The sequence below is a fragment of the Tricharina praecox genome (assembly GCF_024521635.1).
Source record: "Tricharina praecox strain CBS 144465 chromosome Unknown BZA05scaffold_2, whole genome shotgun sequence".
NCBI lineage: Eukaryota > Fungi > Ascomycota > Pezizomycetes > Pezizales > Pyronemataceae > Tricharina > Tricharina praecox.
This window is the reverse complement of record NW_026250404.1, coordinates 801,530-819,123: the sequence shown is the minus strand read 5'-3', so window position 1 is coordinate 819,123 and position 17,594 is coordinate 801,530. Positions and strand designations below refer to the sequence as shown.

Genomic DNA, 17,594 nt, shown 5'->3' with positions numbered 1-17,594 from the left:
CTACTTTGCATACAATAATCAGCCTAGAGAGTTGGAAGTCTCGTTGAAGCTTTATTAGTATGTATTCATGATATATGCCAATTATTACTACTTTCTAATCTGTGGTTGTTGTGTTAGAGAGGTAAAGTATCAGGTCAAAAGTCTTTGTACACCTCCACAACAGCGCCACCACACCACAAACATATACCTCTCTAACGTAATAACTCGATTTTTTTCCGCCACGTGAAGGGTGGGTTTTGGTTACTTGAAAATGGGCATTTTTAGTGTAAAACGGCCCCTGTACAAAAACTTTTGACCTAGTACTTTACATAGGCCTCGTGTACCTCTCTTTTTTGCTTGGCAATCCGGCAGGACCAACGCCTAGGAGCTGGAGACGAGGCGAGCGAGTGGGGAGACGAGGCGGGGGGGAGGCGGATGGGGGGAGGGGGGTATCTAGAGTATGTAGAGTAGAGCCAGTAAGAAAGAGCTTGGGAGGGGGGGGGGGGGGGGAGCGGCACGTCAAAAAGCATTGACGCAGAGTACATAGAGTAGAGCAGAGAAGCTACCATACCTTTGCAGGAAAATTATCCGAATGCGTCTAGAGTACGGTATGTACGGTAGAGTATATCTAGTTCGGAATGATCAACCGCCTGCCTCGTCCCCCGTCGGCCCTCGTTCGTGTGTAACCTCGGGAAGAAAAAACGTGGTTGTTTGAGCTTTGCAGCAACTTCACACATCAGGTATATATTTTTTCTCCGAATATTAAACATTACGATGCATCAAGATGTCTTCCCAGTTCTTCCGTACCGACAACTACGCCCCCGCCCCCGCCCGCTCCACTCATGTGCTCGAGAAAAAGAAAACAGATAGACAGACAGACAACCGCAACGACTGCCATTCAATCCCCCCCACTCCCCCGACTCCCTGCGCCCCAAGTCCCCCCAAGTCCCGCGATCGAATCAATGCCGCCATGTAACTATCCCCGCCCCCTCCTTCCCCACGATCGCGACGCTTGCAAGACTACCTAATTGTTATCCCTGCGAGAGGACGCGGCATTGCGCGGGTTTATGGGCTGGATGTTGTAGGCGTGGACCGGTTCGTATACGGTTCCAGGATGACTAAGTTTTGCATACATGTCAGCGGGGGGCGCACTTAACCCGAAGAGACCGTGGGAAGGGAGGGGAGGGGGCAGGGGGTAGGCGGGATCGGGGGGCACCGACATCCAGGGCGAGGGTTCGGAATGGGCCGGATAGCCGGGTGCGTAAGTGACGGGTGGATTTGGATCGCCGTGACTGTGACTGTGAGAGTCGTAGTAAATGACCGGCGGAGGAGCCTCGTGCTGATGATGATGATGGCCGCCGTGCTGCGGGTCGATGGGTACCACCTCCAGCATGGGCGGCTGCGGCGCAGACGGAGAAGCGCTCGGCTGTGGGGTTGGGGAATTCTTTGTCGAGGAGGTGGACGCGGCTGGCGGACGGCCTGCACCTGCTCGTTTAGAACCATGAGTCCCACCGCTTTGAAAAAAACAGAGCGGAGCATGAGCGAACTCACTCAGCTCTTGGTTTGCACAGAGAATCGCAGCGATTGCAGTGTTGATGCCTTCGGTGGTGGTGAGAGAAGGGGTCTGTATCGCTCTCTCAACTTGGTCCAAGTGGTAGTTGATGAGCTCCATCTCGCCCCCTTCCTCCGCAGGATCCCTCCTGCACTGATCCTTGTGGCTGTTTCTTTGTTTCGGGGTTGCGTGCCGTTTCCCGCAGCGCTCACACTTGTACGGCTTCGCAACGAGCCCTTTGCCATGTTCTCTCACAAAATGGTCGCTAGTTTCCGGATATGTCAGCATACAGAATCGGAAGTAACTAGCTCGGTAGACTCACCGAATGTCCGAGGCCTTGGTCAATCGCAACCCACATGTCGTACCATCATCCGTCTTGAACGGACAGTCTATAGGCGGACAGACGGGGACAACCGGTACTTGATTGCCGCGTTTAGTTACTCGAACGTACGATTGTTGCATTTTGGGTGTTGGTGGTTGTGGTGGTGGTTGTGGTGGTTGTGGTGTTGTGTGGTGGTGGTGTTGGTGGTGGTGTTGGTGGTGTTGGTGGTGGTGGTTGTGGTGGGAGGGTCGAGTCTGTCTGTGAGTGTGGCGTTTCTTTAGTAAGTGAACGGCGGCGTATGAGTTGGAATCTTGGTGAGTGCTGGTGATGATAGGCGAAAGGGAGCTCGAAAAAGCCGTCTTATATATGTGAATCGCTAGCAGTTCTGAAGATGGGTGTTAGCTTAGTTTAAAAAAGCAAGCCACAGCACGTAGTGCGGCGATTGTTGTTCGCACGAACGAGCGGCCCTCGGCGGGGGGGAGCACGGTCGGTGGTCAATATGAGGTCCGTGCTGACCTTGCACATACGTGGAGCTTCACAGTTCGCAGGATATAGATGAGGGACAAGGCTGATTGAATTGGTATGGATGAGGCCGGAAAGCGTCCCAAGCCTAACGCGGTGCAATTGCATCCGGGAGGCCTCGAAGGGAGGGGGGTGGGGGGGGGAGGGTGGTGATGGCGTTTGTTGTTGGGCTGTGGGTAGCAAGCGGGCGTGATGGGACGCTTGGCTGTTTCTGCAGCGATTGAGACTTTCGTTCGCACTGCCGAGGGGCCTGGTGGTGCAGGCTGTGGGTGATGATGATGGTGATGGAGGACAGACAGACGTGTCGGCAGTGAAGCGCACCAGACAAGACAAGACAAGGTGACAGGTAGCGGAATGCATCTGCTGTGCGGACCCTGGTTTAGCGGTTTGACATGTACCATCACTGCTCGCCGGGGGTACCGATGGCCGCCTCGGACAGGAGAGTTTTGCGGGGCAAGGGATCGCAACTGCTGCACGCTGGGAAAGCGAGGTACCTGGGAAGTGACATAGGCGATGGGCCCCGCGAGGCGCAGTGTCCGTCACTCACTCACCCGGTCGGTCGGTTGGTCAGTCGGCCAGTCGGCCAGTCGGTCATCGGTCAGTCGGTCGGTCAGTCACTCAGTCGCTCAATCACTTAGTCAGTCCGCAAGGAAAATATGACGCCGGGCCTCGCAGAGAAAGTGCAGGGGTGCTCGCTCGCTGGTGGTGCTGGCCTGTTGACGGTGCGGTGCGGTGCCCCTTCGACGACGGGAAGGCTGGGCTGGGCTGCCTGCTCGCTCTCTTTCTTTCTTTGACTCGACTTCGTGCTGCTTACACGTGTTGAAGGTTGAGAGGCGTGCGTGCGGGTTGGGTGTTGGCCGCAAGCCAAACCCGGCAGAAAGGCTGGTTCGAGCGTGCGGTGAAAGGCCATATCGTGAGAATTCTGGACAACATTTTTTCGTGAAGGAAGGCGGAAGTCAATTGCAAACGGGCAAGGATACTTCGAGACTAGTCCCGGCCTTTAGCTGTCAATTGTGTTATTTTCAGCGAACAAGTGCTTTTTAGCTTTATCATGCGATGTGCTGCGAAGGATGGTGTCGAGTCCGCAACGTCGAGCAGAACCTGTGGCAGTGGCGAACCGAATGCGCCCCAGCGCGGGCACACACCCTTTCGTCCAAAATGCCTGCGGTGTTTCGGGAAGTAAATCATTGTCTGCAAAATGCGGCCAGCGTTTCAAAAGGTTTTAATTCGGTCGTTCGAAGCGCCAGGAGGCACCCTGATAGGATGGTGCGCGTATACTCTACTAGTAGTGGGGAGAACTTCGTCTAGAGTCTGCTCTGGCGACGCAAGGCGTAGGGCTCGCGACGGAAAGAAAGAAAAAACAAGGAAAGAAAGAAAGAAAGAAAGAAAGAACAAAAAAAAGAAAATAAGAAGAAAACCGGAAAAGAACGAAAAAAAGAAAGAAAAAATAAAACAAAAAGAACAAGAAAAGAACAAGAGTTCGCCAAAACAACACCGAAACGCACACAATTAACAGTGCTACCCACCTGGCGGAGAAGCCTGCTGCAGAGAATCAGAGTGGATCCATCGTCGAAGAGAACGGGAAAAAGGAACGACTCACTAACGCGTTGGCGTTGATTCTGGAACCCTGGTAACCACGGACGTACTCGTACATCGCATGAAGATTCATACGATGATCGGTCACACCGCAGCGAGGCTGTGATCAAGAAAGAACTTTCCGGTAACAAGTTAGACAACGCAGAAGAGCGTAGCTAAGGAAGACCTGGCACTTGCCTCTGCACTGTACACCGCAGTACCGGACACAGGGATCGGTGGAAGTATCCTAGCGAGTGATATCACATGATTGACTATCGAGCCCCCGAGTCCAGACAGACCAGACCAGAGAGACACGTCATGAACTCCGGCGGTTTTACCGTCTGCTCGAAATCAGGAAAGTCTCTGGTAAATCGTGGGCCACAGGGGCCAAAATTCCCTCGAATTATGCACTGCGAAAATGATGTGATGCGTACGACGAGTCGTGCTCGCGCTGACGGCCACTGCTGCCAGCACCACCAGGGTCCGCATGGCCACTCCGGAAACGATTGTCGGTGATGGAAGCATTCCAGCAGTTCATGGCACTCTACGCTAGCCCCCGAGAGCTCGTTTTTTTTCTTTGGTGTGGCAGCATTTGGCCTGGCTCGATGTTATGTGTTCCAAACGTGTATTTTTGGTTACCGCTGCATCCGATAGGCCATCAAAGCTGGTCAAACCTTTTGCCGAAGGATTCTCGAAGCGGGGGCCCAGGTAAAGCAGAGGTTTCACATTGCCAATTCTGTGGGAAAAAGAAGCTCGAGGCAAATAATCCCGCGAGACCGCTGGAAGCTGAGTCTCCCTTCCTTGACCACCTACGAACACCTGCTGCGACGCACACGTCAATTGTCGATGTGGTGGTGGTGGTGGAGGAGCTTGGATGCGGGCTCGACGGCGAGACTGGGCGATACTGCCTATCTGAGCCCGTTGGACCTCAAAAGATCAGCTGTTCGACGTGGGAAAGGACGGCATATGCATCCTTTATCCCTCCGTTGATTCGAGGGTTTGCAGTCAGATTTCCCAAGCCACCACCACTACAGCACCAGTTGGCTCGAACAGCTGGCCAATGTGGTAGAACTGATATCGCTGGAGAATGCCAGAAGTCTAACACTTGCAAGGGGGGAGGGGGAGGGGGGGGGAGGGAGTATTGGAAGGGCGTTGGCACCAGCATGAGCCCCAATTCCAGCAAGGTCTCCGTGAAGCCTTTCGAAAGGAAATCATTTTATCCACAATAAAACTCTGCCGGTGATGGGGGTAGCTTGCTGAGATGATTGCCGGAGTCTGTTGTCCAGAGGTCCCGCCATGTCATATTCGACCTGTCACTGTGTGTGCGAAAATCGCCACCACCACCACCTCGCTCTCCACGGTGATGTGGGCGACCGATCGGATCGATGGTCGATTATCTCCGAGTCGATTGAATCGGACTCGACGGAGAGCTCTGAAGCAAGTTCTGCCTTCAAGCTGAGTTGACGCAGCTGCCGACGGAAGAGATGTCGTATCCCCCCGACGAAGCATGAGGCTCCTTCTGGACAGCTATATGTTTGTCCTAACCCGCCACATCGATCGGTTAAGGTGCCTTCGTGGCCACTGCCGGCCTCCACTCCCCAACTATCGCCACATCGTTTTTGTGTATCCTCTGTCGGGACTGCCCTCAGCAGTTCTCACACCAGCCTGGTCGGCGACGAGGGGAGCGAGATGGAAAACTGCACGGTAAGGCTTCTATGGTTTCCTGGCACTCTCCAATTTCGCATACGGATTCTAGAGCCCCGTCGTTCAGCTCGTCGATGAGCTTCGTCGCTTGTGCCGTCTATTCTTGACTTCCTGGTGGTAGCTGACCTCCACGTTTAATGACCATTTGTGTACCACGCTGGCCTACGGTCCTTCTGCCACTCTCGATAAGACTGTCGATACTCGAGCGTCTCCCTCCGGTCGACCAACACATCCGGCTCTTCGCACGAAAGTGCAACACTCCAATTTTTCAACTAAGCGCGGAGGTGCTCCATCTTCAAAGACCCGAAACACACTCTCGAAGATCCACTTCCTTCGCTGGCGACTAAGATCTTAACGGAGACAGATACGGTTAATGTGGCAGGTGCGCGTCGCTCCCTTCCCGCGAGAACCGTCCTCCGCTTACCAGCTTTGTTGGATGTTTTACAAAGGCCCCCATCAGATGATTCAGATCTCCTACCGTTCTCTTGTCTGCACGGAATATCCACCCAGATCTCGAGCCAAGCGACATCGGCCGTCCACATGTCGCCTATCGCCCATCGCACGGTTGGTAGTCTCGTCTCGGCAACTCGGCAGCTGGTGTCTGCCAAACAGACTTACACGTTAAACTTCTCCTCTGGCACTCTTACGGCGGAAGCTCAACATCTGGTGGGTGTTTCCGTCGAAACCTTTGTCGATATGGGGTACTAACATAACATCCATCGTCAGCGAAGCCGACCGTCCCCATCGCACTACGATACCTACACTTTCGTCCGTGCTCGACCACCTCCTCGAGGACGCTCCACACAGGCCTGGCTATGATGGCGTTCTCTGTCCGCCGCCGCCGCCACCACCACCCCCACCAACGACCGTCTACACGATAGTGCTGCTTCTCGCCCCCGCTCGAGGCGAGAGGGTTACCGAACGAACGCCGACGGCCGTTGCAGAACTAGAAGACGGAATGATCCACCTTTTATTGCCAGTTTGAGGTCGGCGCTGGCGGCTACACTAGCGTGTGTTCGACGGCTTGAGTCCGTGCGTCCCCTGGCCCCAAGGCTCGGCGTGGTGCTCAGACGGATGCACCAGCACGGATGAACCACGAAAGGGCGTGCGGGCGGGCGACCAGACCAGACCAGACTTGACCAAATTTGACCAGCGGACCGGTGTTTGACATAAGTACACACTTATGTACTGTTTGTCACACAACTCCTCCTCTTCCTCCAAGTTCGGGTTTCAAGATCGAGCTCGCTCACTGCTAGAGTAGATAGACTCTAGTCCTAGGACTAGCGTGACAGCGTCAGGAAGCGCCTAACTTGTGCCAGCCAGTGGTCTCCTGACTAGTTCGTCGAGCCACCGAGCGAGGGGGAAACTCCTGTTGAAACAAGCTAAAATTTCTCGGGTGTCAGTTTGCACTCACTCGGGTAAAAGAGTGGAACGAAACGTGGCGGAAGTTGTACGGAGGTGACCTTTCAAGAAGTGGAAAAGCGAGGGAGTCGGATGTATGGTATTGTAGCACGAAAACGGTACACTGGAGACGATAGGAAGCTAAATACCGTATGGGTTCTTCAGAGTATATGTACTGTTGTTAGACGGGCTGAAATAGTGGAATAATTTGTGTCGTATTGTGCGTTGATGAGTGATGATGAGTGGTGTCGATATCTGCCTTGAGAACTCTTGGAAGGATACCATACTCTTGGAAGGGATGCGATCATATGTTTCCAACACCAATCTTCCCAGAAACAATGACGGCTGCTCATGTTGGGTGTTGAGTAATTCCAAGCTTGTATGTATATTCGTCAATCCCCACCAGCTGTAGACTGTGCTTTTCCGATAGTATTTTCTTTTTGGGTTGCCCAAGTCGAGTGAGTGTAAATGAATCCAGTCATGGAGTTTGACTCGGCTAGGTGTGTCAGCAACTGGGGTGGAATTCGCTGGGAGCCGAAAGGTTTTGCTCATGTCGGCCCGAGGCGGATGGGTTGGGAAAGTGGGGCGCCGCATCGAACTGTTCGGTACCAGGGCTTTCACCTCGACTAGCCAGGGAAGACAGGAAAAGGAGTGCGTTGGTTCGCCATAGTCTAGACAGGCTGCGTGCGACATAAATCGATGTTCTCTCTCTCTCTCTGCTCTGGGAGCCGAAGGAACTACATACACATATGTGGCGGAGCGAGAGGAAGGAGCGAGATGAGGGCATGTAGGCGGGCGAAAACGAATGTGGCTAGTAGTGGGCATCAACGTTGACGGCCATGGCGGGGTCGTCTGCTTCTTCGTCTTCTGCTTCTCTCTTGACCATCATCTACGGGATCGACGATCAACCTCCATATCTCGTCTTTCTTCTGTGTGTGCTCCCGGTGTGTGCTCCCGGTGTGCTCTCCTCACGATCCCACCTACGGGATCCAGCATGCAGGGACGTTGGCAAAAGACCGTCTGCAAAATATGCTGGAATCGATCCGTCGCCGGCAGGCAGGCAGGAGGCCATACTAGATACGCAGTTTCACGGCGAGACGGGGGAGGGGTGCTAGACTTTCTGTTAAATACCGACCGTCGACGGCTACAGCTGAGGTCTTGGGCAGCATGGATGACTTCTGTCAAAACCAACGGACTCCACCCCTCCTTCCCCGCTCCCGACCACGACGTGGGCTTACTCTACTCTACTCAACCCAGCCCAACGCGCCGATCCGGTACGGTACCTTAATAGATGACCCTGCCGAGAAAAAAATCACAGTAAACAAACGGCCAAACAAACAACCCAACAAACAACCCAATAACCAACCAAACACCACGAACCCTACTCAGATCGAAACAGTTGGATTCTCCGGTCGCTTGCTGGATTAGGGAGATACCTACAACCACTTCCTACAAACTACTGCCCCACTCGTGCGCTCCGGTTATTTGGTTGGTTGGCTCGACGGCGATGGCGATGAGAATGACGATGCTTGTTGGAACTCGAGACTCGGCGGTCAACTACTCTACCTACTCTACCTACATACCAGTACCTATACTCTATTCTAAGCATGTTACGTATGTTGTCAGTATGTAGAGTACGACTGCTGCTGCCAGGGAATGTCACCACCTAGCCAATCAGCTACCGTGAGGAGGGGCAACTTTTATGCCTCTGGGAACGAACGAACACCACGTCCAACGCAGCGTCGCAGCCACAACTCTGGTGCTCCAACTTCTCAGGTTCCAGGCTCGGTTACTTCTCGAAAGAAAGAAAGAAAGAAGACCCCCACCACCATGCCAGCACCATGCCCTCCAACCAACTACGTATACGGTAGTTATACCCAGCAAGCCTAGGTGGGTTGGCGCCTGAAACGCCAGGTCTGGCCGCTGGCCGGTGGCCGGCGGTTCGAGCGGCAAAAAATACGGATTGGTGCGCACTGCGGATGTCAATGTGGAGACTTGGAATCGGTTCCCAAGCGGGGATGGGGGCGGATTTATGGCGGGCCAGGGCCCAGGCTGGCCCCTAACTAAATTTCGGGCGGATCTATGGTGATGTATTCTACAGTACTCGGACGGACGGCTCCCTACTAGGCGATGATGGAGTCACGTAATTCAGATACTGGCATACTGGGTCTGGCATACTGCCGACCGTGTACCTATGCAGCTTTATTCCAGGGATGCTGATAATTGGTCCCCAGCCAACACCTTCCGATCTGCCAGTGGCCCAGTGTGTCGTTTGAGTATGTACTCTCGATGCCCACCCTGGCCGATGGTGCCGAAGTAATCTAGGTAGGGACTCACCTCAGGATCCTGACGCGTTCTGGGGGGGCTGGCCCTGGAAATGTGCGATAGTTAATACAGGGTGCAACGCATCGTATCGTTCACCGGTATTCCTACATACGATACGTTGGGCGCGCTACAAAGGGGAAAAAGTTCCCTTCCATGCTGTTTGTGGTACCGTACGCAGTACGGTAGGGGTGGTACTGGTGGTGGTGGTGAGGGTGGTGGTGGCCGACCGCTTGTTCTGTTTGTAAATTGTCCCCGGCCTGCGACTCTGTGAGATCGCACAATGCAGTTACAGAGTTAGTGCTCGTACTCCCCCCCCACTCCCCCGCGCTCCCACGCCCACTCGGCGAAGAAGTAAGAAGGAAGAAGGTCGACGTGACGTTCGAATGTCCTGGCTGCGATGAATCACGATACGAAAGCTCCGACGTAATCGTGCCTTGTTCCCCTCAGTCAGTCAGTCGCAACGTTGCACACTGCACACACCCTTGCGATGATCCACCGTCACCCGTCCGCCCGCCCGCACCGACGTCGAACGCCCAGTTCAGCCCAGTTTTCAGCCCCATCGCATAGCATAGCATCGCATCGCGCCGTTCGGGGCCAATACCCTTTTGGCTATGAGGTATGCAGTTAGAGTATGCTACCGTAGGGCTTAGTTTTGCGTTAAAGTCAAAGTCAAAGTCAAAGTCTTATGCTGCCCAGTGTTGGCTGTGCTGAGCTGAGCTGAGCGGTGCTGTGCTGAGCTCAGCGGAGCGGAAGGTAGCTAACTCAGTTCTACACAACCTTCGCACGGGTACAAGGGCGCAAGTGCAACACCTTGAAGCCATCCACATCATATCTACCGACGACCGTTGATCGGACTCGAACTGTCACTGCTGGGCGTCGGGAATCGTTACTGCTCTGACTGCTCCGATGCGGGTGGATACGATACTTACTTGGCCAGCCCAACGACTGGATCGGATAACTAATCAGGTAACATGTATGCACCCAACGGGCATCGCCGTCTCCCCTCCTCCACCTCCTCCACCACCTCCTCCTAACTATGTAGCAGCCCTAACAGCCGCATCTACATCTGTATCTTTATCTGTATCTGCATCTGACATAGGTAGTCACGTAAGGGCGGCTCCGCATCCTCCACATCGAAAGTCATCCACCGACTACCACAAGCAGCAGGACGGCTGGTCGATTGGATGGTGTGAGTGAGTCTTCGCCTGCCTGTCTGTCGAAAGGGAAAAAGGGAAAAAGGTGAAAAAAGGTGAAAAAGTGCAAAGGTGCTGACAAACCCCGTTAACTACCTCGATGATCTCTGGCCATACCTCATATGTACCCGTCCCCACCAGCTCCCTGAGGATATACCTGATGTATCACTGCTCCTCGGAAATACCGTCGTGGGGGAAATGGGAGGTGTGTGCTTATGTACTCTACGTGCGAGTGAGGAAAGTACATACCTACATTATATAGTAGTAGCGGGTATCGATTGAGGATCCTTCACAATCTCACAATCTCGCAATCTCACAATCTTGCAGGCACATACATACAAGCATACATTCATATGTCCTTCTCATATATCTCTCATGTAGGTAGACACAAGCCCTACAAGCCCTACAAGCCCTAGAGACTGGCAGCTCGAGCTTCGGCAGCTATCGCTCCGTGCGCCCGCTAGGTAGCTACATAGGTCCGCAAAGTACGTCCGCTACCGACTATTCCAGCCATCCCATCCCTGGACTTGGAAGGCAGCTGGGAACTTGAGATCGAGTCGATTGTGCCCACAGGGCACACAGGGAGGTCGGTCGGTTGGTCGGTCGGTCGGTCGGTTGGGATGGGGGAAAGCCAGGCAGGGAAGCGCAGAGCAGGGGAGGAATTGAGTGCGGAGAAAAGGAAGGTCTGCAGACGGACGATATTCGCCAGCGAAGCATCCGCACTTACATAACTAACGTGAGCTGCGACTCTGAGAGCCGCGAATTACAGACCCAACTACTACAACTTGACTGGAGCGGGTAGGTAGGTAGGAGGTATATAGTAAGGGTCCTCAAAGTGACTGGAGGAGCAGCTGGCTGGACTTTAGCGTCACGCCCCGTATTGGGACAGTCTAACCAAATAAAGCCCATAAACTCTGAGCGACCGGCTGGGGACTGGATGGGAGCTGGCTGGATGGAGTGACGAATCTGGAGCACGCGTTCAGACAATAGTTACCCTCCGTACACACACACATCACCAGCTTTGCCAGGCATCAGATACTTCAACCAGAAATTAGAGCACACCCCCAATACAATCCTCTTCGTACGATTTTTACTCAGAACAAGGTGGGAAAATGCGCAGATTCATCAGGTTGTTGTAATATCGCGAATGGCAGATAGATCTTCTGCGAAAGGGTCTGTATCATACCTAGTTTCTGTCGAAAATTAAGTTGATAATTTGTAATTCTCGTACAGTTGTGTTGATTGTTTGAAGCGCGTATTTTTTCCGTGACACGTGGGGCATGATGTTGGAGGTTTGATAGTATCCGGAACTCAAAAGCTTCTCATATCACCGTAGCAACGCGTGTGCGAGTACTTCATTTTTTGCTCTATCCCTATCACGGCACTCGAGGTTACGTCGGCCAATCACACTGAATTTCCACCACACCTCCGTCCCCGTTTAGGCACGCTAAAGTCCAGCCAGCTGCTTCTCCAGTCACTTTGAGGACCCTTAGTACATCCCCACCTTCCGGTGGTGTTCATCTCGGAGCCGCCGGTCACCGTCACCGGTGTGATCAAAAAAGAAGGAACGGGCACATAGCAGTGGATACCTTGGTTGCTTGTTACCCAATCACCGAACTGAACTGAACGATCAATCTCATCCGTGAAGTCAACGTATTCTTCGTTGGAATAGGAAACAAAAAAACTAGAGATAGACCCCCCAAAAACAATTGACGGTCAAAAACGTTACATACAGAACCTCCATCCCCATCAGATCTGCCCTGTCCTGCTCGAACTGTTCTGCCCTGTGCGAATCATCCAAAACCCAAGAAACTCTTTCCCGAAAAAACCAGATACCAAACCAATACCGGAGCCCAGATACACCAGGAAAACAAAAGTCGAGAAAAACAGAGGATGAACCAAATAAAACCCCAAAACCCTTTACAGATGAACTCCTTCCATATGCCCGAACCAACAAAAAAAAATAAAAAAATCGTACACATCACTCCCGCATCGTTAGTGGACTGACTACGGTGTTGCTGCTATCTTCTCTCCACCGCCATGACCTGCGCATCGCTTCCCTTGTCAAACCGCCACATGTCCGCCATCCTGCTGCGCAGGGCGCTGGCCTCATTCTCGCTCATGCCCTCAGGGACGGGGTGCATGCGGCGCAGGTGATCCTTCAGATTATCGCGGCGGCTAAACTCTTTGCCGTAGCTGCTGCAGTGGTTGTCGAGGCACTTCCAGTAGCAGCCGGGGATCTTGTGGATGGACTTTTCGTGGCGCTCGCGGTCGTTGGGCGTCGCGAAGCCTTCGGTTCGAGAGCAGGACGCGAACCGGCAGTGGTGGATCTTTAGGTGCTTTTGCTGGTGTTTACTGAACAGCGATGTCAGACACAATGTATGTACGTATGCACCAGGGTGCGTGGATTACTCACGTCAATTGCTCCGGGGAGCTCGCCGTAAACCGGCAGCGCGCACTGGCGCACCGGTAACTGCTCTCCTGCAAGTCGTCATGGTATGAGATGGGACTTCGTTCGCCCCACTGCTGCGATTGCCCGACGTACTGCCCAACTACCGCGGGTGGCGGCGGGAGATTCCTTGGAACGGTCGTGGACCAAGGCAGCGGAGGCAGATCGTTGGGCTGATAGGGCTGCGGCGACCGCGGATCCATCCCGTAGGACGAATATACGTATGGGGCGGAGGACGAATGACCTGTCCGATGTTAGTCACATGCATCACCGGCAACCTGCAGGCTTGCGTAGGTGGGGGGGTGTCAACATACCGCTTCTGGAGTGATGGATCTCCCTGGGAGCTTCACGGCCGTAGGTCGGGTCTCCGTAGGGATGGCCGTGGGCCACCGGCGTCAGGTAGTCGCCAGGCATGGGAGTAGAGTGTTGCATGTAGAGTTGGGGCTGGCGATCCAATTCCGTAGTGCTCCCGTTTATCGAGCCCGGCGGCGTCCCTAGACCGTTGGAAGCCATGAGCGCGGGGTATAGCTGGTCTTCGGAAGTAGAGAAGTCGTCCGACAATAGCGGCGATGTATATCGCTGGTACTCGGCGTGCCGCTGGTAATCGCAGGAAGACGGTTCCAGGCCGTCCAGAGAGATTGGCGAAGATGGCCGGACGGGAGTGTTGTGCGAGCAGAGCTGCCAGGCCGAGGGGGACGGGCTTCGAGATCCGAACGAGCTGTGCAGCGGCGTGAGGACGGAGGGATGGGACAGTTGAAAGCTTCGGGCCTGGTGTCTAGACTCGTGCATGTCCAAGGATTGCGGCGAGGACGGCAGGTTCAGTGTATGCAACTGGTACTCTGCGGCTGTTCGGTCAAGCGCATGTTCCAAAGCGTCGGCGGCGGAAGTCTGGTGAAGGTGGATGCTGGAACGGAAGGACGAATCCATGGTCAACAAGAGGGCAGAGAAGCAGATATAAACAGTTTTTATTTTTGCCGGTAGAGAAAGTCGAATTGGTGCCCTGAAACGAAGAGCCTCTTCTCAGCCTCCAAGGGATTCCGCGTTGCTTTTCTAGGACTTCGGCCATGGAGGGGTCTCAGTGTGGACAAATGATTATCGGCAGCGTGATGGGGCTAGTATGGCGCCCTTTCTCCCCACCCTCTCTTGCCTTCCCCTTCCCCTGCCGTGAGGCTCACCCGCAGCTCTGCGCCGCCGAGAATTTCTCATGGAGCCTGCGGCTTGCTTCACGTACAACAAGCACTTTCTTGGGGTTAGCGGTTCAATCTAGGATACCGACCTGCATTCATGCATAGCGTGGTGGGCGGCTTAAAACCATCACGGCTATGTCAGCTAACTAGCCCACAACTGGCCACTGAATGAGAGTTCCGATACGTCGTCCGCTACCTACCGTACTATACTGACTTATGTTGCGGGAGCAGCTCACAGAGTGGCCGTCATTTGTGGAAAGTAGAAGAGCGACCCGCCCAGCCACCGCTCTGATATCAGCGAAATCCCCTCCCCCTCCGGACCACAGCCATTCGGATTCGACGACAGTCAATGCGTCGAGCCACGGCGATCTAGCATCAGTCAGCTCCAGCTTCTGAGTGCATTGGGGGGATGGGGAGGGGGGGTGTCTCGTGCAGAGCAAACCACACCCGGGCGAACCAGCAAGCCGATCCCTGGAGCCGTCATCACGGACGCCTCGGGCGCTGTCTCCGGGGATGGCCAGCTCACGGGCCCATGAAGGAAGGGCTATGTCTTTATGTCTACGAGAAAGTCGCCGAGGGGAGAACATGGGGCATAGCCACAAAAAGAGAGTAAATTTATCAACATTTCCCAGGAAGTTGGGGCAAATTTGTGGAGCTCCGTGCTACACCACGCAACTCCATGGCCACGAACTGTCACCTCCACCGACACCGGCCGTTCCACAGTGCTTACTACCGTGTGTATGTATCAGTGGCATCCACTCCGACTGCTACTACCTCCCTCCATACTAGTCCCACGGCTAAATATGGGGTGGGCCGACCAGTTAAGTTGCGGCTCAGCAGCGCATTGCAGATTGGAATGTTCCTTCCTTCGCAATATGATTTGCATGGCCGGCTCGGAAGCCCCCTGCCACGATAGAGTACGAGACCTACCTAAGCAAGTACAGACTTACCTGTCCGTCCCCCCACGCAAGTATCTAGACCTCACATATGTGTAGTGTGAAGCTAACCAACACGCAGTTTCCAGGGTTTGGGGTTCTTTCTGCCTGCCTGCTGTGGCCCGCCATGCCGCGATGGGGGCCACACGTAGGTATGTGAGTTTTAACCACTCCAGTCGATTCGCGATCGAATAGCCGGTGTGTCGGAGTGGGGTGAGCGGGGCCCGAAATCGGGAAGTCCAAGTTTTTTAGCGACGGTCCGGGCAGATTGGTGGGACAGACCGGCGCTGGCCGTGGATGGGCGGGGGCGGGGGATGTCTCGGCCCTCGTTCAATGCGAATGAACGATCCTGGAATGCGAGCTGCGAGCGATGCAGTCAAACTTTTTGCGGCTCTAATTAACCATGGTGCGGCATGCGGACTGTCCCGACCTCCTTCCGCTTTGGCAACTCTTCCCCGATGCATGCGAGCACCCGCAGAGCCTCGGCGGCTCTCAATCCACTCCCTTCCCTGCAGACGCAGACGCAGACCAACTGAGGCTCTTTTAGACACTATGTGGTATATGTATGATGTATGATGTATGTACAGTCTACAGTCGACAGCCACCCAAGTACAATACATAGAGTAGTGAGGGGGGCGGAGCCCCAGATCGATCATGTTCGTGGAGTGCTCGATAATAATGGAGAGACCACCACCACCACCGCAAACGCTAACTGACTGCTATTCACTCTACTCTACTCTACATACTCTATAATCTGCGATAGTGGGCAGGACTGGCTGGTGCATGGTTAACCGGTTGGCCTGACTCATTCATCTATCTAGGGCTGGCTCCTTGTGGGATGCCCGGGATGCGGACTCGAACGAAGCACACTGCCAATTGGTCCGAGAGCTGCGGTGGAGACACACCTGCGTCGAGAGGGGACGAAGGACGGGGGTATGTAACTGGAACGACTCTGTGAACCACCACCACCACCACTGCCACCACCACCGTCACCACCACTGCCACCACCTATCGCAGGCACTCGGCCAGATGCGAGGAATAATCGGCAGATTGCAGTTATTGGCTCGACTTCGGCACATGAGAAACCTTGCGGGCGACTAGAGAGAGGGAGGGACAACCCCCGTAACTTGTAAGAGACGATGGTAGTCGGCGCATCCTGCTCCTCCTCCTCCTCCCCCTCCTCAAAATAGCTCACGACAGTGCTCACAATGCCCATAGCCGTGCCATGGAAAGTCCCTGTCGGCTGTTCGGAAACTTGGTTCAAATCACGCCTACGACCTACGGACATTATCGCTTACGCGGCCGGAAAGTTTCCGGTGAGTTTCACGGCTGCGATCTTCCATGGGTCGTGTAGGTAACTCTGTACATACCACGGTACATGCTAGTATGTACCCCGCGGACATGCTGAGGACGTAGAGGAGGAGCTTCAATGCGATCCCCGATCGTGGCTATCGATATCGTTTGTCGCGGCGGGCCCGAGTCCCCCCTCCCCTTCCCCCTCCATCCGGCGCGCGTCCACTTGCTTGTTTCCTCGTAGAAAGCTAATCGGCGCGTTAGCATGTGAGACATCGATTATCCGCTGTTCAATCAGGAACGTCCGTTAGATTTTTCGATACCCTCGAGCGACTACTACCGTGCGGCGGGTACCCAACAATGAAATTAAAATCGTCCGTTGCGTCCGCTCCGCTCGGCGAGATCGGTGGTCATTCGAGCCCCATCTGCTCTTGCGCATCAAGTTGCACAGAACTCGTCACGTTTCGTTGCGTGGGAACATGTTTTTTCTCCGTGTGCACCGGTTTCCGCGACCTACAGTACGTACATGTCGTACACACCGACCGGCATGGTTCACCGTGACGGCCGGCAAATGGATCTGCTACTAGTCTACCACTACCACAAGTCTATTATCGAGCTAGCATCGGTGTTCCAGAAGCCCCCCCTCCAAGTACTGTGAACGCCGCTTCTCTGTACTCCTAGAAACCTGCCGGGACTGGGGATTACTGGTATGCAGCGGGTTGACGTGGAGCAATGCCTACGCCGCGATGGCTCTTACGTACGTAAGTAGCCATCGCCCATTCCGCACGTCTGCAACCGCCCCACTTGATGGATGGATGGATGGATGGATGGATGGATGGCTAAATAAGATGATTCCCCATGCTCAGACTGTGTTGATGTACAGATTCGGGGTACCGATCCGCGCGCGTCCAATAACAGTCCCATGGCGATCCTTCCGGTGAAGCGGAGCCACGATCATGGGGCAAAACCCAGGTACCCATATCTAGAGCTGTTCGTCTTTGCTTGCTTTGCATCCACTCGCAGAAGAGAAGTGTTCAGCAATCGTCCGAAACCTAGGTAGCTACTACGGTACCACCTACTCCCCACCCCCTCACTTCATTGGAGTTCCGCCTGCGTTCGTCGCCGGTTGACAGGATTTACGTTGCGTGGTCTCACAT

General features: G+C 54.3%; 2 protein-coding genes across 2 annotated transcripts; both read right to left on the bottom strand.

The window, feature by feature from the left end:
- Positions 1-918: 918 nt before the first annotated feature.
- Positions 919-2,501, bottom strand: BZA05DRAFT_384572 (uncharacterized protein). The gene is made up of 5 exons (XM_051482325.1): positions 2,381-2,501; positions 1,854-2,238; positions 1,531-1,796; positions 1,200-1,464; positions 919-1,097 (listed from the first exon to the last, which is right to left on the bottom strand). Exons 1-5 carry the CDS (start codon positions 2,481-2,483, stop codon positions 1,004-1,006), a joined length of 1,113 nt encoding a protein of 370 aa, XP_051343455.1. The 5' UTR covers positions 2,484-2,501; the 3' UTR covers positions 919-1,003.
- Positions 2,502-12,141: 9,640 nt separating this feature from the next.
- Positions 12,142-14,187, bottom strand: BZA05DRAFT_104146 (uncharacterized protein). Its single transcript, XM_051478501.1, has 3 exons — positions 13,337-14,187; positions 12,990-13,266; positions 12,142-12,928 (listed from the first exon to the last, which is right to left on the bottom strand). The coding sequence occupies exons 1-3, from the start codon at positions 13,947-13,949 to the stop codon at positions 12,595-12,597; spliced, it is 1,224 nt and encodes a 407-aa protein (XP_051343454.1). The 5' UTR covers positions 13,950-14,187; the 3' UTR covers positions 12,142-12,594.
- Between the last annotated feature and the right edge of the window lie 3,407 nt (positions 14,188-17,594).

Coding starts and splice junctions, on each gene's coding strand:
- BZA05DRAFT_384572 (XM_051482325.1), bottom strand. CDS start 2,483: ATGCAATTGCACCGCGTTAGGCTTGGGACGCTTTCCGGCCTCATCCAT. Junction 1,465..1,530: donor CTGTGCAAACCAAGAGCTGA/GTGAGTTCGCTC, acceptor CTAAACGAGCAG/GTGCAGGCCGTCCGCCAGCC. Junction 1,098..1,199: donor TCCGAACCCTCGCCCTGGAT/GTCGGTGCCCCC, acceptor TGCAAAACTTAG/TCATCCTGGAACCGTATACG.
- BZA05DRAFT_104146 (XM_051478501.1), bottom strand. CDS start 13,949: ATGGATTCGTCCTTCCGTTCCAGCATCCACCTTCACCAGACTTCCGCC. Junction 13,267..13,336: donor GATCCATCACTCCAGAAGCG/GTATGTTGACAC, acceptor AACATCGGACAG/GTCATTCGTCCTCCGCCCCA. Junction 12,929..12,989: donor AGCTCCCCGGAGCAATTGAC/GTGAGTAATCCA, acceptor ATCGCTGTTCAG/TAAACACCAGCAAAAGCACC.